General features: G+C 39.6%; 1 protein-coding gene across 2 annotated transcripts in view; it reads right to left on the bottom strand.

Annotated features, from left to right (window-relative positions):
• The window catches only part of slc6a2 (solute carrier family 6 member 2), a 179,961-nt gene that overhangs the window by 22,611 nt on the left and 134,423 nt on the right, over positions 1-22,927 (bottom strand). For both annotated transcript variants that reach the window (XM_087995914.1, XM_043707015.2), the window contains exons 10-11: positions 19,637-19,765; positions 5,129-5,228 (exon numbers count right to left, since the gene is read on the bottom strand). In XM_087995914.1, coding sequence (XP_087852040.1) covers positions 5,129-5,228; positions 19,637-19,765 — 229 coding nt within the window. The remainder of the gene's footprint in view (positions 1-5,128; positions 5,229-19,636; positions 19,766-22,927) is intronic.

The following is a 22,927-nucleotide window of genomic DNA, read 5'->3' as shown; positions in this document are numbered from 1 at the left end:
TCTGATCTGAACACCTGCATGAATCATTGCTTGGATGTGCATCTGAAATTGGTTTTAGTAGTTCTGTAATTGGTTTATATGGGAGATTGTGTAAACTAAATTATGATCAAGTAGGTGTCAATCACTGTCCCCATGTTGCTCTTGGCACAGGCTGACCAGCACAAACAATGAAACCCCCCGCTAGAGCCCCATGCCTGCCTGCTGGACTCTGATTTAGACCCTATCCATCCTGGATCCTGCTGCCAGGCAGACTATAAATTCTTATGGTCAACCTAAATCAAAACCAAAAGAATTGCAAATGCTGTAAATCAGAAACAAAAGCAGAAATTGCTGCAGGAAGGGTCACTCAACCCGAAACGTTAAGACTGATTTCTCTCCACAGACACAGCTAGATCTGCTGAGCTTTTCCAGTAATTTCTGTTATTGTTATTGTCAACCTAGTTCCTAGTCATTTTCTAACATGACAGAAAGCCCAAATGTACAATCCTGATAACATGTTGAGAAAACATTCCAATTCAAACCTTTAACCAAAAATGGAACTGGGACGAGATATGAGCCAGAAAAACGGCTTCATTCTTGTGGTTACATCAAATGCAAATGACACAAATACACCTTTCTGATTGTGGGTGGACTCTGGCCTCGGCGTTCTGAGCAGCAGCAATTATCCTTCAATTGTTGCTGCAACTGTAAATTCCTTTGACTCAACACTGTTGCTCATTTCTCTCTGGAACTTTCACAGTCCCTATCTGAGAACTTTGTCAGAGTGGAGTGGAGTGGATCTGGGAAAGACAGGAACATCCCCTTTTTATAGCAAATACTATGCAACGTATGCTGAGTTCTCAAGTCCAGTTTCAATGTTAGTGAATTTGTAAAGTAGGTGACTATAGTGACACGGACAATCAGGTCAGGTTGAGTTTAGGAGGTCAGTCAGGCAGGTTGAGAGTCAGATTGGGTTGGCAGGGGTAGCTGGGAGAGAAACACAGACTGGTCAAAAGTGTTGGTGGCTCATGTAATTGAATGGTTGATAGGGCAATCAGATGATGTGTGGTCAGTCTATAATGGAATAAATGTGTGGTTACGGGGCTAGGCGCATTGGATTTGGATGGTCAAGGTGAGGTTTAGAAGAGTTGGGTGGATGGTCAAGTGAGGGAGCTGAATAGGGTGGTAGATGGATGTAGTCGAGATCAGGTGACGATGGTGGTGGGAAGAATCAGTAGTGTAGTTTGCCTGGTTGTTAAGGTCATTTCTGTGTTAATATTTCTTGGATAACTATTCTGCAGAGCTGTCTGAAGTATCCAATTATAACTGAGAATTGAGAACATTTCCAGAAGGTCCTGTGGAACAGGAGAATCATTTATTGGAATTGGATTTCTGAGTAATTCCCAAATAAGTCCATGCAGCAGGACTTCCACAGGGTATTAAAATGCATTTTCAGCTCGACATCCACTTCCCTAATGGCCCAGAGACTAGATTATTTCACTGAGTTAAAGAAGAAACAAAATGTCAAGTGTTTGTTCTTGCATTGTCTGTTTATATTTCAGAGCTGATTCCTGGAACAATTACTTTGTTATGATGATTCACAAAACTAAATCAGTTAATAAAACAAAAGAGACCCATACAGCTGTTGATGTGAATACTTCATAAGAGTGAAGATATCTTTCAAGCAGTGGTCAGATCTTTTCAAAAAAATTCAATGCATCTTTTCACACTTTCTTCCACTTACACTATGCTAGGCAATGCACATACTAATTAACAAATGGCAGTCCTAAAAATAAATAGAAATGCTACATTTAGGTTTTGAGAGTATTTAATAAGAAAGAGAAAATTGTTATTGAACAATCAATGTTTCAAACTTTAGCATAACAATCATACATGTTAACTATGGCTAATCCAAAAGTTAAAACAACATCTTATTGGGGCAACTGTTTGACAACTGAAAACAAAACTGAGTGTTGGGTTCCAAATTGCTGCCTCTTTGTACACAAAATTAATTTGCATTTTTTTTTGCAGAACAGATACATGCCTCTTCTAATTTGACAAATATTTTCAGAACTGCAGCTATGAGCTGACATGTAACAAATGAAAATTTACTTTTTGGACCCAGAATAAAAGTTGGACTCATTGCCAAAGTTCTCCTTTAGCTATTGTTCAGTTTATGTCAGTTACATACACACATCCACATCTCACCAGCTAGATTTGAAACTACTCTAAGTGAAAACATACTCGAGACTAAATGCCTATGAAGTTACTCAGAAATAAGAATTATTGAGTCATTAAACTATTCTGCTCTCAGTTGCAAGAATTGGAAGGAAGGATAATTTGAAGAATCATGCAGTGTACACTTGCTTGGGTGAGGTCAAAAATCAAAGCAGATTGAACTGCTCATATGCTTTCCATGACTGTTTCGATGAATTTTCATTGACCGTTGAACTTACGAGCTGTTTTTAAGTTGAACTCAAAACAAGCTGTAAAGTATATTTGTTCAGTGTTTTCACTGGATGTTTGGTGAATATTTGATGACACATGGTGAAATGGAATACCATAAATTCTTCCCAAATGTTTGCTTTAAAATTGTCAAGATTAATATTTTACCACAAATAATGTGAAACATGCATAAACATTGAGTATCTTGATGAATATAAATGCATACATGAACTTTATGGACTATGAGCTTGTTTTCAAAGAAAATTGAGAACGTAATTAATCATTTTCTTCTATGTTACAAAGACCAAGTCATGAATGATCACAGTTATTCACTTTGACAATGCATCAATTACTGCATCAAATATCATCTTGATTTAGAATAGGCTGCAGGTAATTTATTTAACAGAGAGTACAAACTTCTGTGACTTCATGTTTAAGTCCTTCTGATTATTTTCTAAATGATTGTTCAGATCTGTAAAGGTGATATTGACACTTGCAATTGTACTGTGAAATGCCAACATAGTACGATTATATGACTTTCATGATTATGCTTAAATCCAAATGCCTCAACAATGTTCACTTTCCTTAAATGCTACTTATGGCTCGAGGGCCTTGACAATAATCCCGTGGGTCACTTTGACCTCTGGAATCTTCTTCCAGTCAAGAGGTAGAGGATAAAATGCCAGATCACATTATAAGCATACTATAATTAATGCTGAGAGCTATAAAACAGTATCTTCATCTAAACATCAGGTTATTTTGTGTCATTTGAAACATTAACAGCATCAAGATACATCAGACATCTCGAATTGGAGCAGCTGTATGGCTACCAATGCAGTAATTCTACTGGTATATAGAAACAGGTCTTGATTTGAGGAACATCATTATAATTATCGGTCTATTTATATTAATGTTCAAACTCATTTTAATAACAGTAATTAGCAAAATCAACTTTATTGAAAGAAAATACGTCAATATTAATTATCAAAATCATCATTGTCCATGTAAAGATATCAGAATAATCTTATAAATGTTATAATGCCCTGCTGTGAAATTGTTGAAGTCTCTAATTTTGATAGTGTAGATTTATAACAATGTGTTATTGCATTGGTTTCAACATGCCACCGAATTATGAATCACACTTTTTTTTAATTTGAAAAGGAATCAGTATTGATGCTGCAATGATGAAACATACAATTTCCTGCAACTAACACAAGACCTTTTAACGTACATCAACATTCTGTGTAAAAAACATCGACAAGAAAAGCAGTTTTCACATAAACCAGGAAAATGTTCTTCCATCTCAACACCACCCAATTAATGATCCATGCAGATTCTGGTCTGTTAAAACCCAATATTTGATTTACAAGTGATTCATGTTTTGTACTTTATATAATGTGAGTGATATGAAACTCTACATTCTAATGAAAAATTGTAATTATCAACCTTACACTAGTTTCTCTTTTCATATTCATTAAGGTTAATTTCTAAATTGTCCTGGTTAGATTTGACAGTTTACTCAGCTTATCATAGCTAAATCAATGACAATGTATACCTGTAGAAAGGCTACTTTTTCCAAATGATGCCCTTTTTACTATAGATGTCAACACTTACAACAAACTTGCTATTCAGACATTAGGAAATCAAAGGTGTGCTCATTAGAAAGGCTGATGCATGGCATTATGGCTCTTTGATTCTGAATTCTAATATATCCTTTATCTTTTAAAAGTGCCATAATATGACCAACCTGAATTCTCTGTGATAAGGAGAACAAATCTTTATCTTTTTTCTAACATTGCAAGTCAATGGAAAAATGCTTACAACGTCTTCATAGATGTGGTTTTGCTGGGTTACATAACCATCTTGTTTCCTACAGCTTTGAATTATTCGGCACACAATAAAATCTGACCTTTACTCTGCCAGTGTAGAAATATACAGTTGCAAAACTTTCTGTTTATGCTTTGACAATAGTCCAGTAGTCTGAGAAATAGTATGCTTATGGATAGAATCATTGGAATCATTGTTTGTCCCATTTCTCAAATGTCTTTCCCTCTTAATAAAAGTTACAAGCTACAATAGAGCACCATCCTTCTGTTCCTCCTCTCCAAACCACAATGAACAGTTATTGCTGAAAATGAGCTGAACTTAGTCAAATATCAAACTGATAATCTGGCTGAGAATTCAAAAGTCTTCTTTCATAGTTGCCAGTACAAAATATGTCATACTATTCAATTACGCAGTATTGGACTACTTGTATTTTCAAAAAGATCATTGTGTCAGTACATTGAAAGTACATATTGTGGCTTAAAAGCTTAAACTGAAACCATATCTTATTAGCATTAAGATAAAAGCATAATACTGCTAATTTTGGCTTTCAGATGAAATGCTAAAGACTGGAAGTACTTTCTTTTGTTCTTCACATATACTGCCAGATATGTTGAGTTTTCCCAGGTTCTTCTGTTTTGTATTCTATAATATTTCTAAGTGGAAGTTAAACCTTATCAGTAATACAAGTTAATGGACAACAATTATTGTACACACAAAGGTACAAAGTGTTAGTGCTGTCCACCATAGCCCTTGTACCATATTTCACTGATATATTTAAAGAGATGTCTAACACAATAGAATTAATTTGGTCAAATAAGAGTTTACCTTAAGCCATTCAATGTTGCATTTCAGTAGTTTAAAACTGAGTGAAACTTACCATAAAACCAAGATACACCAATGGCTTCTATTAATACCCCAAATAGGATTGCTGTCCCTGCGGCAAATTGATCGAGTAACGTCAGCACATAGATTCCACCCTATAAGAAGTTAAAAAAGTACAATTCTTATGTTACATATTTAATGTTTTCAATAGATTGTTCTTGGTAACAAATGCTAAAAATTATAAAAGCCCAAAATTAAACCATTCTGACAATATCCAATGTTATGCTGAAAAGTTAACATCAAAAAACCTTCAATTCACTGTCTGCAATCTGTACTACTCTGGAGCAGTGACTAGTTTTATGTAATGGGATAATTAACAATATTCATATTTTGAACTGCACATATAAATTTGAGTTCCTAAATATTAATATTAACCATAAGAACTTCCCTTTCACAGGATGAAGTCATTAACATTCTATGGAGTTGATTTTTGATGATTGACTTGTATGACTAATGTGCGATTTCATTTAGTTTTGTACAGATGAGCCACACTACTTAACAGTTTTCTTATGAATGTGGAACTGTAAAGGTCCACTAATCTGGAATAAAACACAGAAACAGCCCAGGCATATACAATCTTTTCAGCTTCAGCTCAAAAACTCAGTACGCAATTATCCTGTCTCAGGGAACTGGATGGAATGTTGTTGAAGATTATAGTACCAGGATTTGCATCAAGTGGGAAGTGTGTTTTTTTTTAAAGAAGAAAATGCTGGACACTATATTAAAATCAATACTGAAGGTAAAGTCACCATAATCTCATCAGACTATTATGGATGATACCAGACCCCCTCAAAATATTTTAAGAAGGTAGCCTAAGATCCTAACTTTTTCTTACTTTAAAAGTTAGATGTGAAGTGCCGTGTTCCAGATGCGATACAACTGTTCAAACTATTTGACATTACATAAAACACAATCTATTTAGACTATATAGTTAAAATATACAATCACAAGAAATAGGGATTTAGAATAACTTAATTATTGGAAAACTTAACCGAATAATAGATACAGTACCCATTACTACTTAACTGTTCCAATAGAGTGACATCCTACATGCACACTCTTTAGCAAAAAGGCAAATTCAAACACCAATTTGTACATGCAGTTCTCCAATCCCAGAGGGAAAAAAATATCAAGACAAGGTTCAGAGAGAATAGCAGCTATAAATCATTCATTGAAGCTTCCAACTCTTTTAGATCACAAAGGCTTCACAAGTTGTTTAATTAAGTCATCTTCAGTAGCCAGTTCAGTATCTCTGTTACCTCTCTGCCCCAAAAAAAGACAAAATAATCTTTTAAAGTGGCAGCACAGTCACAAGACCATAGTTCTGCCCTCTCATTCGAGAGAGATGATTGGTGGTGGTTCAGCCCAAAGATTGCCATGCCTCAGGTGAGGGGACAGATCAAGAAGGGGAGCCCTTCATGGTCACTGTAACTAGTAGGGCAATTGAACCGAGGCTGTTGGCGTCACTGCATTGTAAACCAGTCACCCACACAACTGAGCTAACCAGCCCCATATCTGTACTAATATGGACACCAGATACTGACAAATAGATGCCGCATCCATGCCAATGCTCCAGGAAATCTCTCGAGTCCTCCTGCTTCTGATTGTTTCCATTATATAAGGTCATATCAGTCCATCTGAGACAATTTACCAAGCCACCTAAAATGTCTGAGTGCAAATTCTCAAAGTGCAATTAAAACGTCTTGCCTCTGTTCCAATGTGAAAAGAGTGTATTTTCAAAAATAAAGATAACTGACTCATAACCTTATTAGAATCTCCAGTCAGGAATCCTTCCCAAAGTGCTTCCTAGACACTTGCAAAGATTGGATACTTTGTCTCACCAAGATTATACACATTACATTTGTTCATTGATGGGATGAAACATATTTGTTAACAAAAATGAACAAGATTAATAGAGATTTTATACTGTCCACAATATTCAATGAAATGACGCATAATGGAAATGTAACAAATGTAAATTGTGTACTTATTGCTAACTTTGAAAATCTGAGTATGCTTGGTACAAAACGTGCTTTAAATACAATCTCAGCTATAAATACAGTAGCTAAAAATAAACTGAAAATATTCTTCAAAAACTCACTTTGATCAAAGTTCCAGCAGATGCCAACACTAATTCAAAGTAATTAAGAAATAGATGTTTGTTAAACAAACACTTTAATTCAGTTTCAGAATGTCTGACTAATGTGAGACCTGGAGAGTTGGATTGCGCTACTGCATCTCTCCTTGTGACTATTTAAAGATCTTATTTGGTTTCTTGTTAGAGCCAACTTTTTTGTTTGTTTAGTTGAACAATTATTATATTCATTCCACTATTAGCAATCCTAAATATGTCTCCAGAAAAAAAAATTAAAAGAGCTATGTGAGTGCTCCCATTATTTTTTAAAACAGTCTTTACCATCCTCATTCTTCATAAACAGAGTTTGGTTAATTTAATATTTGTGGATTCAGTCAATTAGTTGGTTAAGTCTCTAATGTTTTCTTCACAAGGTCATTTGGTGTGGCAAGCATAATATTACAGCCTACTGTGCCAAGGGTATGGGCCGAAGACTGCAAGTGAGTGAAAGTGTTGCAGCTGTAGTCTGTTCAGCTTGTCCACATTGTAAACAGAAGTCCTGGCAAATCTTGTGAAACTTTGACCTTATGGTTTCTTCCAGCTGGCAGCCGTACCTTCAGCAGAAACCGCAAATTCATGCACAACAATGTTTCCATTGATCTTCCATTGAAATTGAAAAACTCAAAGGAAATTCCGATTGTAGTTTTTCAAAACATTTGAATTTTACTTGTTTTAATTCGCTTGAAATTTTGCTTTAATCCATCAAGTATTATTGACAAAAGATATGAAAATCATAACATTAGCAATCACATCACCAATGCCAATTTCTTCTTCCCTGCACAAAATCAAGGTGCACAGCCGTGTTAATTAATTTTTCCCCAACATTTCAAGTCTGTCAAATTCCTTACTTCATTCTATTCTTCCTTTTTCCTACAATCTTAAGTCTTTTAACATCTAAAATTTAGTATAATCTACTACTAACTTCCAGAATTGCCTCACCTGTTTTACACTTCTCAACTCTGATAAGAAGCCACTCTACGTACATTAGCTCTCAACTTAGATAGAAATGAGGAGCAGCAGGAGGCCCAAGTTGAACCAATGTCTCCTCATAGGACAGGACTGAACCTCCACCCTACCCTCTCTATGATAAATACATCCTTTATTAGTATGGAGTTCAAAAACTGTATCCCAGCTGCGGACTCACCAAGGTCTGTATAACTGCAGTGAGGCATCCCTACTTCTGAAATCAAATCAGTGAAGGCCACTATACTATTTGCAGCACGGTGGCACAGTGGTTTGCACTGCTGCCTCACAGCACCAGAGACCCAGGTTCGATTCCAGCCTCGGTCGACTGCCTGTGCGGAGTTTGCATATTCTCCCCGTGTCTGTGTGGATTTCCTCCAGGTGCTCCAGTTTCCTCCCACAGTCCACAGATGTACAGGCAAGGTGAATTGGTCATAATAAATTGCCCATAGTGTAAGGTGCATTAGTCAGGGGTAAATACAGGGTAGGGGAATGGCTCTGGGTGGGTTACTCTTTGGAGGGTCAGTGTGGACTTGATGGGTCAAAGGGCCTGTTTCCATACTGTAGGGAATCGAATCTAATGTATCTGCCTTTCGTTGGCTGATGTATAAGGACACCCAGGTCTCTTTGTACATCCACACTTCCTAATATATCATCATTTATGCTTTCTATTTTTCATGCCAATGTGTATAACTTCACATTTAGCCATGGTGTACCATGTTTACTCACTCCTTCAGCTTGCCTAAGTAAGTTTGAAACCTCCTTGCATCCTCCTCACAACTTACATTCCCAACCAGTTTTGTATTGTCAGCAAACTTTGTTGTTTGTATTGTTGCATTTGGTTTCCTCACCTATAGAAAGCAGAGAAATGATACAGCACAGAAGGGAGTCATTTGGCCCAGCTTGTCCATGCCAACCCAAGGATATCCATATGTTCTTTCTAATCCCATCTTCCTGCACATGGCCCATAGCCCAGCATAAGACATAAGTAAGACGTAAGAATGTAGGGGACCTATCTTTGTCTTTACTCATCTTTTTCTCTTTATTTAAAGAGGCTTCAATTTAGTCTTAGTTTCCTATTATTTTATTCTCATAATCTATTTCCCCCATCTTGGTCAGACTTCTGGTCCTTTTTTGAGTTTTAAAATGCTCCCAATCCTCAGGCTTGCTGTTTTCTCTAGCAATTTTATATGTCTCCTCATTTGTCCTAACAGTATCTCTAATTTCTTTTGTAAGCTATCTTTGAACCACTTTTCATCTTTTATTTTTGTGTCTGACAGGAATGAATAATTGTTGTAATCTATGCAAAGGATCTTTAAACATGAATCACTATCCACCACCATCACCCCTTTAGTAAGGTTCCCAATCCACCCTTACCAATTGCTCTTCATACTCTTAGATTCAGGACGTTAGTTTTGGTCTTGACTATTTCACGTTCCATCTCAATGAAGAATTCTATCATATTACCTTTCTGCTGTTTGTTTATATCCTTCTTTTCCTTTCTTTATTTCTCCCTGCTCAGGTTCCCAACCTCTGCCATTCGAGGTTAAGCGCTCCCTGACAACACCAGTAACCCACCCTACTTGCACCCATCCCAATGTACCAGGAACCTGACGCCCTCACTCCTACACCATTTCTACAATCATGTATTCATCTGGTAAATCCTGTCACTTTTATTCTCACTAGCACATGGCACTGGTAGCCACCCTGAGGTTCTTTGAGGTCCTATTTGGTAAAATTTATATCCTAACTCGATATATTCTGCTTGGAAAACCATGTCCCCTTCTTCTACCTATATCATTGGTACTAGTAGGCACCGTGTTCACTGGCTGTTCACCCTCTCCCTTCAGAATACCTTAAAGACTCCGAAATATCTTTGACCCTGGCATCAGGAAGGTGACATATCATGCTGGAGTCTCTTCTGGAGACACAAAAATGCCTGTGTCCATTACTATTGAAATCCCTATCACTACAGCCCTGCCATTCTTTTCCTTCCCCTGAGCCACCCATAGTACCATAGACTTGACTTCCACTGCTGTGCTCTGAGCCATTCCCCTCCCCACCAACTGTATCCAAAATCGTCCAACTGTTAGAGAGATGGATGGCCAAAGGGTATTCATGCAGTACCTGCCTTCCTCTACTTTGCCTGATGGTCAAATGTCCCCTTTATGCCTGGTCAATATTTACCTGCAGTGTGCACTGAATGTGTTGTTTATGATTATTTCTCAATAGAAGCAATATAATAAGCAGTGACTGTGTTTCAGTGCAGGGGGATCTGAGTGTCTTTGTAAATGAATCACTCTGAACTGGTATGTAGGTACTGCAGGCAATAAAGAAAGCAAATTAATTTTTGGCATTTATTGTAAAAGTATAATATAAAAGTAGAGAAGTGTTGCAGCAACTGTACAAGGCATTAATGAAACCACATCTGGAGTAATGAATTCAGTTTTGGTCCCCTTATTTGAGGAGCGATGTAGTTGTATTTGAAGCAGTTCAGAAGAGGTTCACTAGATTGATTTAAAAGATGAAGTGTTTGTCGTATGACAAGAGATGAGCAGTTTAGGCCTCCACTGTTTGGTGTTTAGAAGAATGAGGGGAAATCTAATTGAAGCATATAAGGTGCTAAAGGGGATTGACACAGTAGCCATTTCCTCATATAGGACAATTTAGAATGAGAGGTCATTGTTTTTGGATAAGGGATAGCAGATTTCAAACTACTTAGGCAACATTTCTTCTCTCAAAAGGATCATGAATCTGTGGAATTCACTACCTCAAAACACGGTGGATGCTGGAACATTGAGTAAATTTAGATTAGATTACTTACAAGTCCACACCGCCCCGCCGAAGCGCAACCCACCCATACCCTTACATTTACCCCTTACCTAACACTACGGGCAATTTAGCATGGCCAATTCACCTGACCTGCACATCTTTGGACTGTGGGAGGAAGCTGGAGGAAACCCACGCAGACACGGGGAGAACGTGCAAACTCCACACAGTCAGTCGCCTGAGGCGGGAATTGAACCCAGGTCTCTGGCGCTGTGAGGCAGCAGTGCTAACCACTGTGCCACCGTAAGAAGAAGATGGACAGATTTTTAATTAGTAATGGGTTGAAGGGTTATAGAACAGTATAGCACAGTACAGGCACTTTGGCCCACGATGTTGTGCCAAGCACTCATCTTAATCTAAGATCAACCTGCGATTTACTGCTGTCTATGTAATTGTCCAGCAGTCACTTACATGTCCCTAATATCTCTGACTCTACTATCACCGCTGGCAGTGCATTCCACACAGCTACCTCTTTACACTCTCTGTGTAAAAAACCTGCCCTGGGAGAAGTTTCTGTCTATCTACTCTATCTATGCCTCACATTACCTTGTACACCTCTATCAAGTCACCTCTCTTTCTTCTTCTCTCCAATGTGAAAAGCCCTTGCTCACTCAACCTCTCTTCATAAGACAAGTTCTCCAATCCACACAGCATCCTGGTAAATCTCCTGTATACGCTCTCTGAAGCATCTACATCCTTCCTATATTGAGGTGACTAGAACTGGACACAATATTCTAAGTATGGTCTAACCAGGGCTTAAACTCAAAACCGCTGTTAATGAAAGCTAAAACGCCATATGCCTTCTTAACAGCCCTATCAATTTGGGTGGAAAATTTGAAGGATTTATCGATGTGGACCCCAAGATCCCACTGTTCCTCCAAATTGTGAAGAATCCTGTCTTTAACCCTGTATTCAGCATTCCAATTTGACCTTCCAAAATGAATCACTTTGCATTTATCCAGGTTGAACTCCATCTACCATTTCTCAGCCCAGCTCTACATCCTGTCAATATCTTGTTGTAGCCTGCAACAGCCCTCAGCACGACCTACAAAAGCATCAAACTTTGTGTCATTAGCAAACCTACTAACGCAGTCTTCCATTTCTTCATCCAAGTTGGCTACAAAAACTACAAAGAGCAGAGGCCCAAAAACAGATCCCAGCGGGACACCACTGGTCACTGACCTCCAGCCAGAACACTTGCCATCCACTACCACTCGCTGCCTTCTTTCGGTCAGCCAAGTCTGTATCTAGACAGCCAAATTTTCCTGTATCCCATATCTCTTAACTTTCTGAATGAGCCTACCATGGGGAATCTTATCAAATGCCTTACTGAGATCCATATACACCATATCCACTACTTGAAGTTTGTCAGCTTATCTCGCCACATCCTCAAAGAACTCAATAGGTTTGTGAGGCATGACCTGCCTCCGACAAAGCCATGCTGGCTACCTTTAATCAAACTGTTTTTCCAAATGGTCATAAATCCTTTCTCTCAGAATCCTTTCCAGTAGCTTGCTTACCACAGACGTAAGACTGACTGGTCTGTAATTCCGAGGGAGTTCCCTATTCCCTTTCTTGAACACAAGAACAACATTCACCCCCCTCCAACATCCGGTACTACTCCCGTGGAGAGTGTGGATGCAAAGATCACCAGAGGCACAGCAATCTCATTCCTCGCTTCCTGTAGTAACCTTGGATATATCTGGTCCAGCCCAAGCAACTTATCTATCTTGATGCTTCCCAGAGTTTCCAGCACATTCACATTCTTAATATCAATCTGTTCAAGCCTATTAACCAGGTCCACAGTGTTCTCACTATCAACAAAGTTCCTCTCTCTAATGAATACTGAAGCAAAAAGCTCAATTAGGGCCTCTCCTACCTCTTCAGACAAGTTCCCTCCGCTATCCCTGATCGGCCCTACCCTCTCTCTGATCATTCTCTTATTCCTTATAAGTATAGGGTTTTCGCTAATCCTTTCCATCAAGGCTTTCTCATGCCCACTCCTAGCTCTCCTCAATCCCTTTTTAAGTTATTTCCTAGCTAATCTGTAATCCTCTAAAGCTATGCTACATCCTTACTTCCTCAACCTTAAGTAAGCTTCCTTCATCCTTTTGACGAGAAACTCCTCTTCTCTTGTCATTCAAGGCTCCTTTACCTTACCATTCCTTGCTTGCCTCAATGGGACAACGTTATCCAACACTCGCAACAAGTGCTCCTTAAACAGCCTCCACATTTCTGTGATGCATTCCCCGTAGAACAATTATTCCCAATTTATATTCCACAGCTCCTGTCTAACAGTAGTATAATTTCCTCTCCTCCCAATTAAATACCTTCCCATACTGTCTGTTCCTATCCCTCTCCATGGCTATGGTAAAGGTGAGGCAGTTGTGATCACTGTCACCGAAATGCTCTCCCACCGAGAGATCTGACACTTGGCCTGGCTCATTGCCTAGCACCAAATCCAATATGGCCTCCCCCCCGAGTCGGCCTATCTACATATGAGTCAGGAATCCTTCCTGGATACACCTGACAAAATCTGCTCCATCTCTACTAAGGAGGTTCCAATTAATATTGGGCAAGTTGAAGTCAACAACTGCTACATCTGCACCTTTCCAAGATCTGCTGTCCAATCTGTTCCTCCGTCTCTCTGCTGCTTTTGGAAGGTCTATAGAAAACACCCAATAAAGTGACTGCTCCTTTCCTGTTACTGACCTCCACCCATACTCAGTAGACAACCCTCCTCAACAACCTCCTTTTCTGCAGCTGTGATGCACTCTCTAATTAACAATGTTACTCCCCCTCCACTTTTACCCCACTCCTTATTCTTTTTTAAAGGTCTCAACCCTGGAACATCCCTGCTCCTGTGAAATCCGTTTCGCTGTTATGACCACAACATTGTAGTTCCAAGAACTGATCCAAGCTCTAAGTCTATCACTCTTATTCCTGATGTGGAGGAGCTGCTGGTTGAACTGGGGAGGACAAAGTTAAAAATCACACAACACCAGGTTATCGTCCAACAGGTTTATTTGGAAGCAATAGCTTTCGGAGCGCTGCTTCCAAATTAACCTGTTGGACTATAACCTGGTGTTATGTGATTTTTAAAATCTTATTCCTGACACTCCTTGTATTGAAACAAACACACTTTAACCCATCCCTTTGCCCTATCAACTTTGCATCCTTCCTGAAAGACACTCTGCATTCTATTTCTGCCTATTCAACAACTACTCTCTACTCTGATCTGTAGCTCTGATTCCCATCCCTCTGCCAAATTAGTTTAAACCATTCTAGTGTGCTCTAGCAAACCTCCCACCCAGGACATGGGGCCCCTCCAGTTTAAGTGCAACCCGTTCTTCATGTACAGGTCCCACCTCCCCCAGAAGGTAACCCAATGATCTACGTCTCAGAACCCTCCCTCCTGCATCAGCCCTGTAGCCACATGTTTAGCTGCACTTGCTGCCTGTTCCTCACCTCACTAGCACATGGCACCGATAGTAATCCTGAGATTACTACTTCGCTCATACTGCATTTTAGCGACCAACCTAACTCCCTGAAATCACTTTTTAGATCCACATCCCTTTTCCTGGCTGTGTCATTGGTGCCAATTTGCACCATAACTTCCAGCTCCAGCTTCAGAATCCTGTAGACTTGATCAGAGACATCCTGGACCTGGGCACCTGGGTGGCAACATATCTTCCGGAAGACCCATTCGCAACCACAGCATCTCATGTCTGTTCCTTTAACTACTGGGTCTCCTACCACTAGCAGTTTTCTATTCTCCCCAGTTCCCTTCTGAGCCACAAAGCCAGGCTCAGTGCCAGAGACCTGGCCACTATGGGCTTTCCCGTGGTAGGTCCCCCCCTCAAAAGTATCCAAAACGGTATACTTATTTTTGAGGGGAACGGCCCCAGAGGATCCCTGCACGGTTATGGCAAGTGGGCAGGAAAGTGGACTTGAGCCTGAAATGCAATCATATCAAATTGCAGAGCAAGCTCCAGGGGCTGAATCGCCTAGTCCTGCTCCTAGTCCTTATGTTTTCTCACTCACTCTGAAGGCTATGGGTTCAAATCCCAACAAAGCATTTCAGTACAAAAATCTAAACTGGCACTTTTGGAATACTGAAGACAAGATGGACTATAAGAGTTGCAATTGTTCAGATAAAATATTAAAGCAAGACTCTGCCTGCTCAGCTGAACATAAAAAGAAACCACCTATGGCACAATTTTGAAAAACAACATGAGAGAAACCCACACTGTCCTGACCAATATTTTTCAATTAATCAATGTCACAAAAATTGATTGTCTGGTTATTCCCACATTGCTGCTTATGGGAGTTTGCTGTCTACAAATTACTGCCATATTCCCTATAATTCATCAATGACTAAATTTCAAAGAATACTTTCTTGGTTGTAAATCATTTTCCCGCATCGTTAGGTCACGGAAGGCGCTATAGGTTGTTCTGCAATAACGCGACCGTTGTGTTGCTCAGCAGCCTCACGCTATAGAAAATCGTTCTGTGGAAAACCACTTTAGAAAATCACACTGTAGAAGATCGTTAATAGAAAATCGCTATACCTGTTCAGTAGAAAGTTTGCGTTACCCAATTCGTCAATTGTGTGATAGCCAATTTGTGCTAATGAAACGTGTGTTATAGCAGAATGATTTGTATTCTTTTTAGATATTCTTATAAGTTTGAAGCAATCTGCAGTCAATGATATATGATGACACCAATGTTAACCATATCAAATACACAGCAAACTTTAGATTAAGCAGTCAATGAAAGCAAGCATGCAGGTACAGCAGGCAGTGAAGAAAGCTAATGGCATGCTGGCTTTCATAACAAGTGGAATTGAGTATAAGAGCAAAGAGGTCCTTCTGCAGCTGTACAGGGCCCTGGTGAGATTGCACCTGGAGTAGTGTGTGCAGTTTTGGTCTCCAAATTTGAGGAAGAACATTCTGGCTATTGAGGGAGTGCAGTGTAGGTTCACGAGGTCAATTCCCGGAATGGCGGGACTATCATATGTTGAAAGATTGGAGTAACTGGGCTTGTATACATGAGTTTAGAAGGATGAAAGGGGATCTGATTGAGACTTAAGATTATTAAAGGATTTAGACACTCTGGAGGCAGGAAGCATGTTTTGGCTGATATGTGAGTCCAGAACCAGAGGAGACACTTTAAAAATAAGGGGTAGGCCATTTAGAACAGAGTTGAGGAGAAACTTCTTCACCCAGAGAGTGGTGGGTGTATGGAATGCTCTGCCCCAGAAGGCAGTGGAGGCCAAGTCTCTGGATACTTTCAAGAAAGAGATGGATAGAGCTCTTAAAGATAGTGGAATCAAGGGTTATGGGGATAAGTCAGGAACAGGATACTGATTGTGGATGATTAGCCATGATCACAATGAATGGTGGTGCTGGCTCAAAGGGCCGAATGGCCTACTCCTGCACCTATTGTCTATTGTCAATTGTCTAAGCAGCACCTAGGGGACCAGGAGTGTATCAGTTGATCAAATATTCCAGATAAACAAAGTTCCAAATAATAATGCAACTCTGCCTTAAATAAAACTTACTGGTAGACAGCCTTCTCATTCGTGCCCTCAATTGACTCCTTGGACTTCACGGTATTTGAGGAGAAATCGACTCAAAATTAAATTAACTGATGATATGTCGTGAAGTGATTTGATTGTAAAACTATATTTAAATTGAGGTAAATGTATTTATAAAAACTGTAATAATTAGACAGAATAATACAGAAATTTTCCCGGTATTTGGGGCATAAAATTTTTGCTGGTTCATAAGGTGCCTGGTAAGATAAGGTTTGCCATATTGCAACTACACAATTGTTGCAGATTTGTTAATTAAAGATTTGAGATTCCTTTTTGACATGTTCCCCTGAAAGGATATTTCCACCTTCTTCCCATGTTCTCCCTTCCTGCTATAAGCAAATTGCTGGTAAGAAATGACACAGATCAATCATTGTTGCTGCTTGTTAATATAACGGATATTAACTCCTGTCTACCCCGTCCCACTCCCAACACCCCACGTTGGGATAGAATAGCTGGTAACGGTAACACAAAGAAAATTTTGTTTTCATCCTGTTCCTAATGACATCTTGGTAACTAACTGTAGGAGCTTTGATAAGATGCATTGGGCCGCTTTATTCTGGAAAAAGCTGGAGTACATCATTTGTCAATCTTAAATTTATTTACAGAGGGAACCTTCTGTACAAGTACACCTTCTAACTCAGCCACATTTCTGTTGAAATAAGAGTCTCTACATTTTCTCAAGTGTCAGGTTTTTAATCCATAAGAGAATCAAGAATTATGGGGAAAACACAGCAAAGTGGAGTTAAAGGTTATTAGATCAGCCATAATCTCATTGAATGGCAAAGTAGACTGAATTGGCCTACTTCTGACTTTGTCTTAGTGTATCACCAAATAATTCCTTCGAACTGCATAAAATAAAAAATAATTGCTATACATTGTACATGGCTTACTGTTGATAAAGGTATGAGTCAGAGCTGTTATGCAACCCTGCGTAGGAAGCAGAGTTATAGTGGAAGGATACCTGTCGGACTGGAGACCTGTGACTAGTGGTGTGTCTCAGGGGTCATTGCTGGACTCATTTCTGTTCTCTATCTATATAAATAATATGGACAAGAATGTCCAAGGCATGCTTAAGTTTAAGGATGGCAAATAGGTGGTATCGTGGACAGTATGGAAGATCATCAGAAATTGCAGCAGGTTCTTGATCAGCTAGTGAAGTGGGCTGAGAAATGGCAAATGGAGTTTAATATAGATAAGTGTGAGATCTTGCATTTTGAATAGTCAAATCAAGGTAGGAGTTTTATGGTGAAGAGTAGGGCTTTAAAGAGTGTAGTGGAACACAGGGATCTTGGAGTTCAGTTGCATGGTTGCCTGAAAGTGGAGTCACATGTAGACAGGGCAGTCAAGAAGACTTTTGGCACACTGGCCTTCGTAAGTCAGGGCAATGAATATAGACGTTAGGAAATTATGTTGCAGTTGTGTAAAATATTGGTGAGGCCACACTTGGAGTATTGTGTTCAGTTTTGGTCATCTTGCTATAGGAAGGATGTTATTAAACAGGAAAGAGTGCAGAAGAAATTTACAAGGATGTTGCCAGGACTCAAGGGACTGTGTTATAGAGAGAGATTGGACAAGCTAAGATATTTTTGTTTAGACAGTAGGAGACTGGCGGGGGATTTTATCGAAGTGTATAAGATCATGACCGGCATAGATAGGGTGAATGCACTCAGTCTTTTTCCTCGGGTTGGAGTATCAGGACTAGAGGGCATCAGTTTAAGGTTAGAGGGGAAAGAATAAATGGGAACCTGAGGGCAACGTTTTTTAAACAGAGGGTGGTACATATATAGAATGAGCTGCCAGCAGAAGTGGTTGAGGCGGGTATCTTAACAACACTTAAAAGGCATTTGGGCAAATGCATGCATAGGAAATGTTTAGAAGGATATGGGCCAAGTGCAGGGAAATGGGGTTAGCATTGACGGACATTTTGGTCAGCATGAACCAGTTTGGGCCAAAGGGTCTGTCTCCATGCTGTAGGACTTTATAACTGGAGGAATACATATTGGGGTTTCATGAGACAAGGCAAGTTTGAATCCAGTGATGTTAATATGACTGAATGCAATTTTGGAAAATCAGTGGGGACAGAATGGGTTATTTATACTCCACCCCCTTATACTGTACATAAAGCAGCCAAATCAGAGGTTTGTTTAGGGATTCCTGTAAACTATTCATACAAATGAGTGCATTAATGCTTAAATTACCCCATTAAGTAATTCACCAATCCAAAAGGGAACCTTCACATCTCTTCACCATAATCCCTTGTTTTACAGTCAGTGAATCCATAAGAGGAGCCACCAGACTTCCTGCCCTCTGTAATTAATCAGGCCTCAAAAAGCACTATTCACTGACAGGATTGAAGTTAGACCTGAACGTGCAAGTGGTTGGGGACTCCAACTATCTTCATCAGACAAGCAACAGACTCACTGCACCATCTTCGTGGTTGAAATTGCTTATTCAATATCTGGAAAGCAGTATTTAAAGCTGCTACAATGTAAAATTGAAGCTCATGTTTAATTGTCCTCTTACTTAATGTACAAATTGGTTTATTAGCTTACTTCAGCCAGATGCACCACTTAATGATTGGGTTTGTTTTGTTTTCAATTTTGGTAATTGACCAATAATCCATTCACAGCTCTGATTCATAAACTGAGAGCTTCTCGAAAACATAGAATTAACACCAAAACAATCATGCCATAAAACTAGTACCAGTTGGACTACTCATAACAGTGGGTAGAGTTTCAACTTGCCAATCAGATGGAAAACCGCTGTTGTGAATCAGTCGGAAAACCGCTGTTGTGAATCAGTCGGAAAACCGCTGTTGTGAATCAGTCACCAATTATAGGTATCAATGACAATGAAAATCCAGTATTTTATGGAACAAACACTAATTCACAAATTCCAGTTTTGCATCCAGCTGACAAACTGACAGCCTGCTGCACAACCTCTGCACTATTGATTTTCAAACAGGTTCCACCACTTACATTGGTGATGCAGAAGAGGGCAACCAGGAAAGTTCCACCAGCTGTTACAAATGTGAAGAGCTTTCGGTGATTCTTCAATGACTTAAAATCATCTGTAATTCCAGTGACAACAGCTTCCATACCACCCATCTAAGTGAAATAAACCATGTAGGAATAAGTTCAACCTTTAACGCATTGGGACTTAATCACATACTCAAAATATGAGGGTTTTTAAACAAAAAACAACATAAATAGAAGTAAAAAATAACCACAGAAAAGTTCAGAAATACAATGAATGATCAAAAGATTTAAAGGGAGAAGATTGATTATGTCTTGCTGGAGCCCAAAGGCCTTTGCCTTAAGGTTCTACAGGAACAAATTGTTGTGATACTCCTGATATCTCGAAGAATGAATTTTCTAGGTGTCCTTAAAACTTGAATTTCTGATTAAGGCTTTCCACTTCAGTGCTGCTGGTTCATGCTGGGAAAGTCCATGGAAAAGGCACACTTGTTTCTAGTCTGTAAGTCACATCAGCAAAATCAGATGTCTTACCTAGCCCTGGTTTGGTCCTGAGAAAGGATATCCAAATACTGACAATGCAGAAAAGTTGAGCTATTTATAATCAAGCCAAGGGGTCCAAAGTGAAGAGGGATGGTGAATGTATTTTCTAATTAACCTGTTCAGAGATATTATTACACACCTCTGGAGCAAGTGGGATTGGAACCTGAGCCTCCTGGTTCAGAGATAGGCACACCACCACTTTGCTACAAGAGCTCTTTGAGGATGGTGCTTCAAGAAAGGAAATAGGGAAATCCCCGGCAATTACAGGCCAGTCAGTCTCATGTCTGTCGTCTGCAAGGTGTTAGAAAGGATTCTGAGGGATAGGATTTATGACCATCTGGAAGAGCATGGCTTGATTAAATGCAGTCAGCACAGCTTTGTGAGGGGCAGGTCATGCCTCACAAACCTTATTGAGTTCTTTGAGGATGTTACTAGACAAGTTGATGAGGGTTGAGCGGTGGATGTGGTGTATATGGACTTCAGCAAGGCATTTGATAAGGTTCCCCATGGTAGGCTCGTTCAGAAGGTCAGGAGGAATGGGATACAGGAAATTTAGCTGTCTGGATACAGAATTGGCTGGTTGACAGAAGACAGTGACTGGTAGTGGAAGGAAAGTATTCTACCTGGAAGTCAGTGGTGAGTGGTGTTCCACAGGGCTCTGTTCTTGGGCTTCTACTCTTTGTAATTTTTATTAATGACTTGAATGAGGAGATTGAAGGATGATTTAGCAAGTTTGCAGACGACACAAAGGTTGGAGGTGTCGTTGACAGTATAGAGGGCTGTTGTAGGCTGCAGCGTGACATTGACAGGATGCAGAGATGGGCAGAGAGGTGGCAGATGGAGTTCAACCTGGATAAATGCGAAATGATGCATTTTGGAAGGTCAAACTTGAAAGTTGAGTACAGGATTAAAGACAGGATTCTTGGCAGTGTGGAGGAACAGCAGGATCTTGGTGTGCCGGTACATAGATCCCTTAAAATTGTCACCCAAGTGGACGGGGTTGTTAAGAAAGCATATGGTGTTTTGGCTTTCATTAACAGGGGGATTGAGTTTAAGAGCCGTGAGATCTTGTTGCAGCTCTATAAAACTTTGGTTAGACCGCACTTGGAATACTGTGTCCAGTTCTGGTCGCCCTATTATAGGAAAGATGTGGATGCTTTGGAGAGGGTTCAGAGGAGGTTTACCAGGATGCTGCCTGGAATGGAGGGCTTATCTTACGAAGAGAGGTTGACTGAACTCAGACTTTTCTCATTGGAAAAAAGAAGGAAGAGAGGGGACCTAATTGAGGTGTACAAGATAATGAGAGGCACAAATAGAATTGATAGCCAGAGACCTTTTCCCATGACAGACATTGTTAACACAAGGGGTCATAGTTTTAAGCTGTTTGGCGGAAAGTATAGAGGGGATGTCAGAGGCGGGTTCTTTACACAGAGAGTTGTGAGAGTATGGAATGCGTTGCCAGCAACAGTTGTGGAAGCGAGGTCATTGGGGATATTTAAGAGACTGCAGGACATGCATATGGTCACAGAAATTTGAGGGTTCATACATTAGGTTTACCTTACATGAGGATCAATGGTCGACACAACATCGTGGGCTGAAGGGCCTGTTCTGTGCTGTACTGTACTATGTTCTATGTTCTATAAAGATGTTGCCTGGATTGGAGTGTCTTAGCTATAAAGGTGAAAAACTTGCATTGTTTCCATTAGAGCTTCAGAGGCTGACTGGTGATCTGATAGAAGTATATAAAATTATGAGGGAATGGATAAGGAGGGATACTTGGGGTCTCTTTCCTAGGGTGGAAATGTCATATACTAGGGGGCAGAAGTTTAAAGTGAGAGGGGGAAGTTTAAAGGAGATGTATGAGGAAAGTTTTTTTTTAATGCAGAGCACAGCAGAGACAGCTTAAAGGTGGTGTCTGCTTTTGTGTCAAAGACACATGACTTTCTTGCACTTACTGGAGGTGAGGTGGCGGAAACACAGTTTTATGTGGATAAAATAAACCAGGGATTATCTTTGCATTCCTGAATGATCCAGACAGATCTAATAGTGGATGGCTAAACCGATTGTCTGTCGTATCCTTTCAGGCCAATGTGAATAGTGAAATAATTTTTCTGCCAAAATCTATGAGTCACTTCAGAAAGAGTGGAATCAGGTGATTGAGTGGACAAACTTGTGCCCTCCTAACTCTGTATTTCAAATTACTTACACTCATCAATTTTCTGTTGACTAGGTATTCTAGCATTTCTAGATGAATTCTTGTTTGTGGCATGGCAGAATATCAGTCATGCATCAAAATAATATTAGAAGGGAGTAACTATACGAAATTACACCAAAAATGCGGCTAACTGCAAATTGGTATCTTTGTGTTTGTTCAGCTGAATCCTCTCATCCCACTATTTCTTTACATTTCACTCGTGTCAGCATGGACAATAATTTCAATACATTAATCTGCTAGTCACCAACAGTGAAAGCTATGGCAGGTGAAGATACGTGAGGTTTCTTTTATTTTCTTCATTCTTGGGCTTTAGACATTATTTGAAAGGACAGCATTTAGTATCCTTCCCTAGTTGTCAGTGGGAAGGTAGTGGTGAAGTTTCTTCATGAACATCTGTAGTCACATGGTGAGATTATTTGCACAACCTTTTCTCCAAATCGAGATTTGAAATTAAGAGTAGTTGATAATGTGAAGGAAATTTCACTTTCTAAAACTTCATGGTTCAAAGTAAAGTTCTAAGTCTTTGCTCCTTTCAC

Source organism: Chiloscyllium plagiosum, unplaced genomic scaffold (genome assembly GCF_037043375.1).
Source record: "Chiloscyllium plagiosum isolate Xiang-an unplaced genomic scaffold, Cpla_swu_hap1 HiC_scaffold_17, whole genome shotgun sequence".
Classification (NCBI taxonomy): Eukaryota; Metazoa; Chordata; class Chondrichthyes; order Orectolobiformes; family Hemiscylliidae; genus Chiloscyllium; species Chiloscyllium plagiosum.
This window is presented reverse-complemented; position numbering and strand designations above follow the sequence as displayed.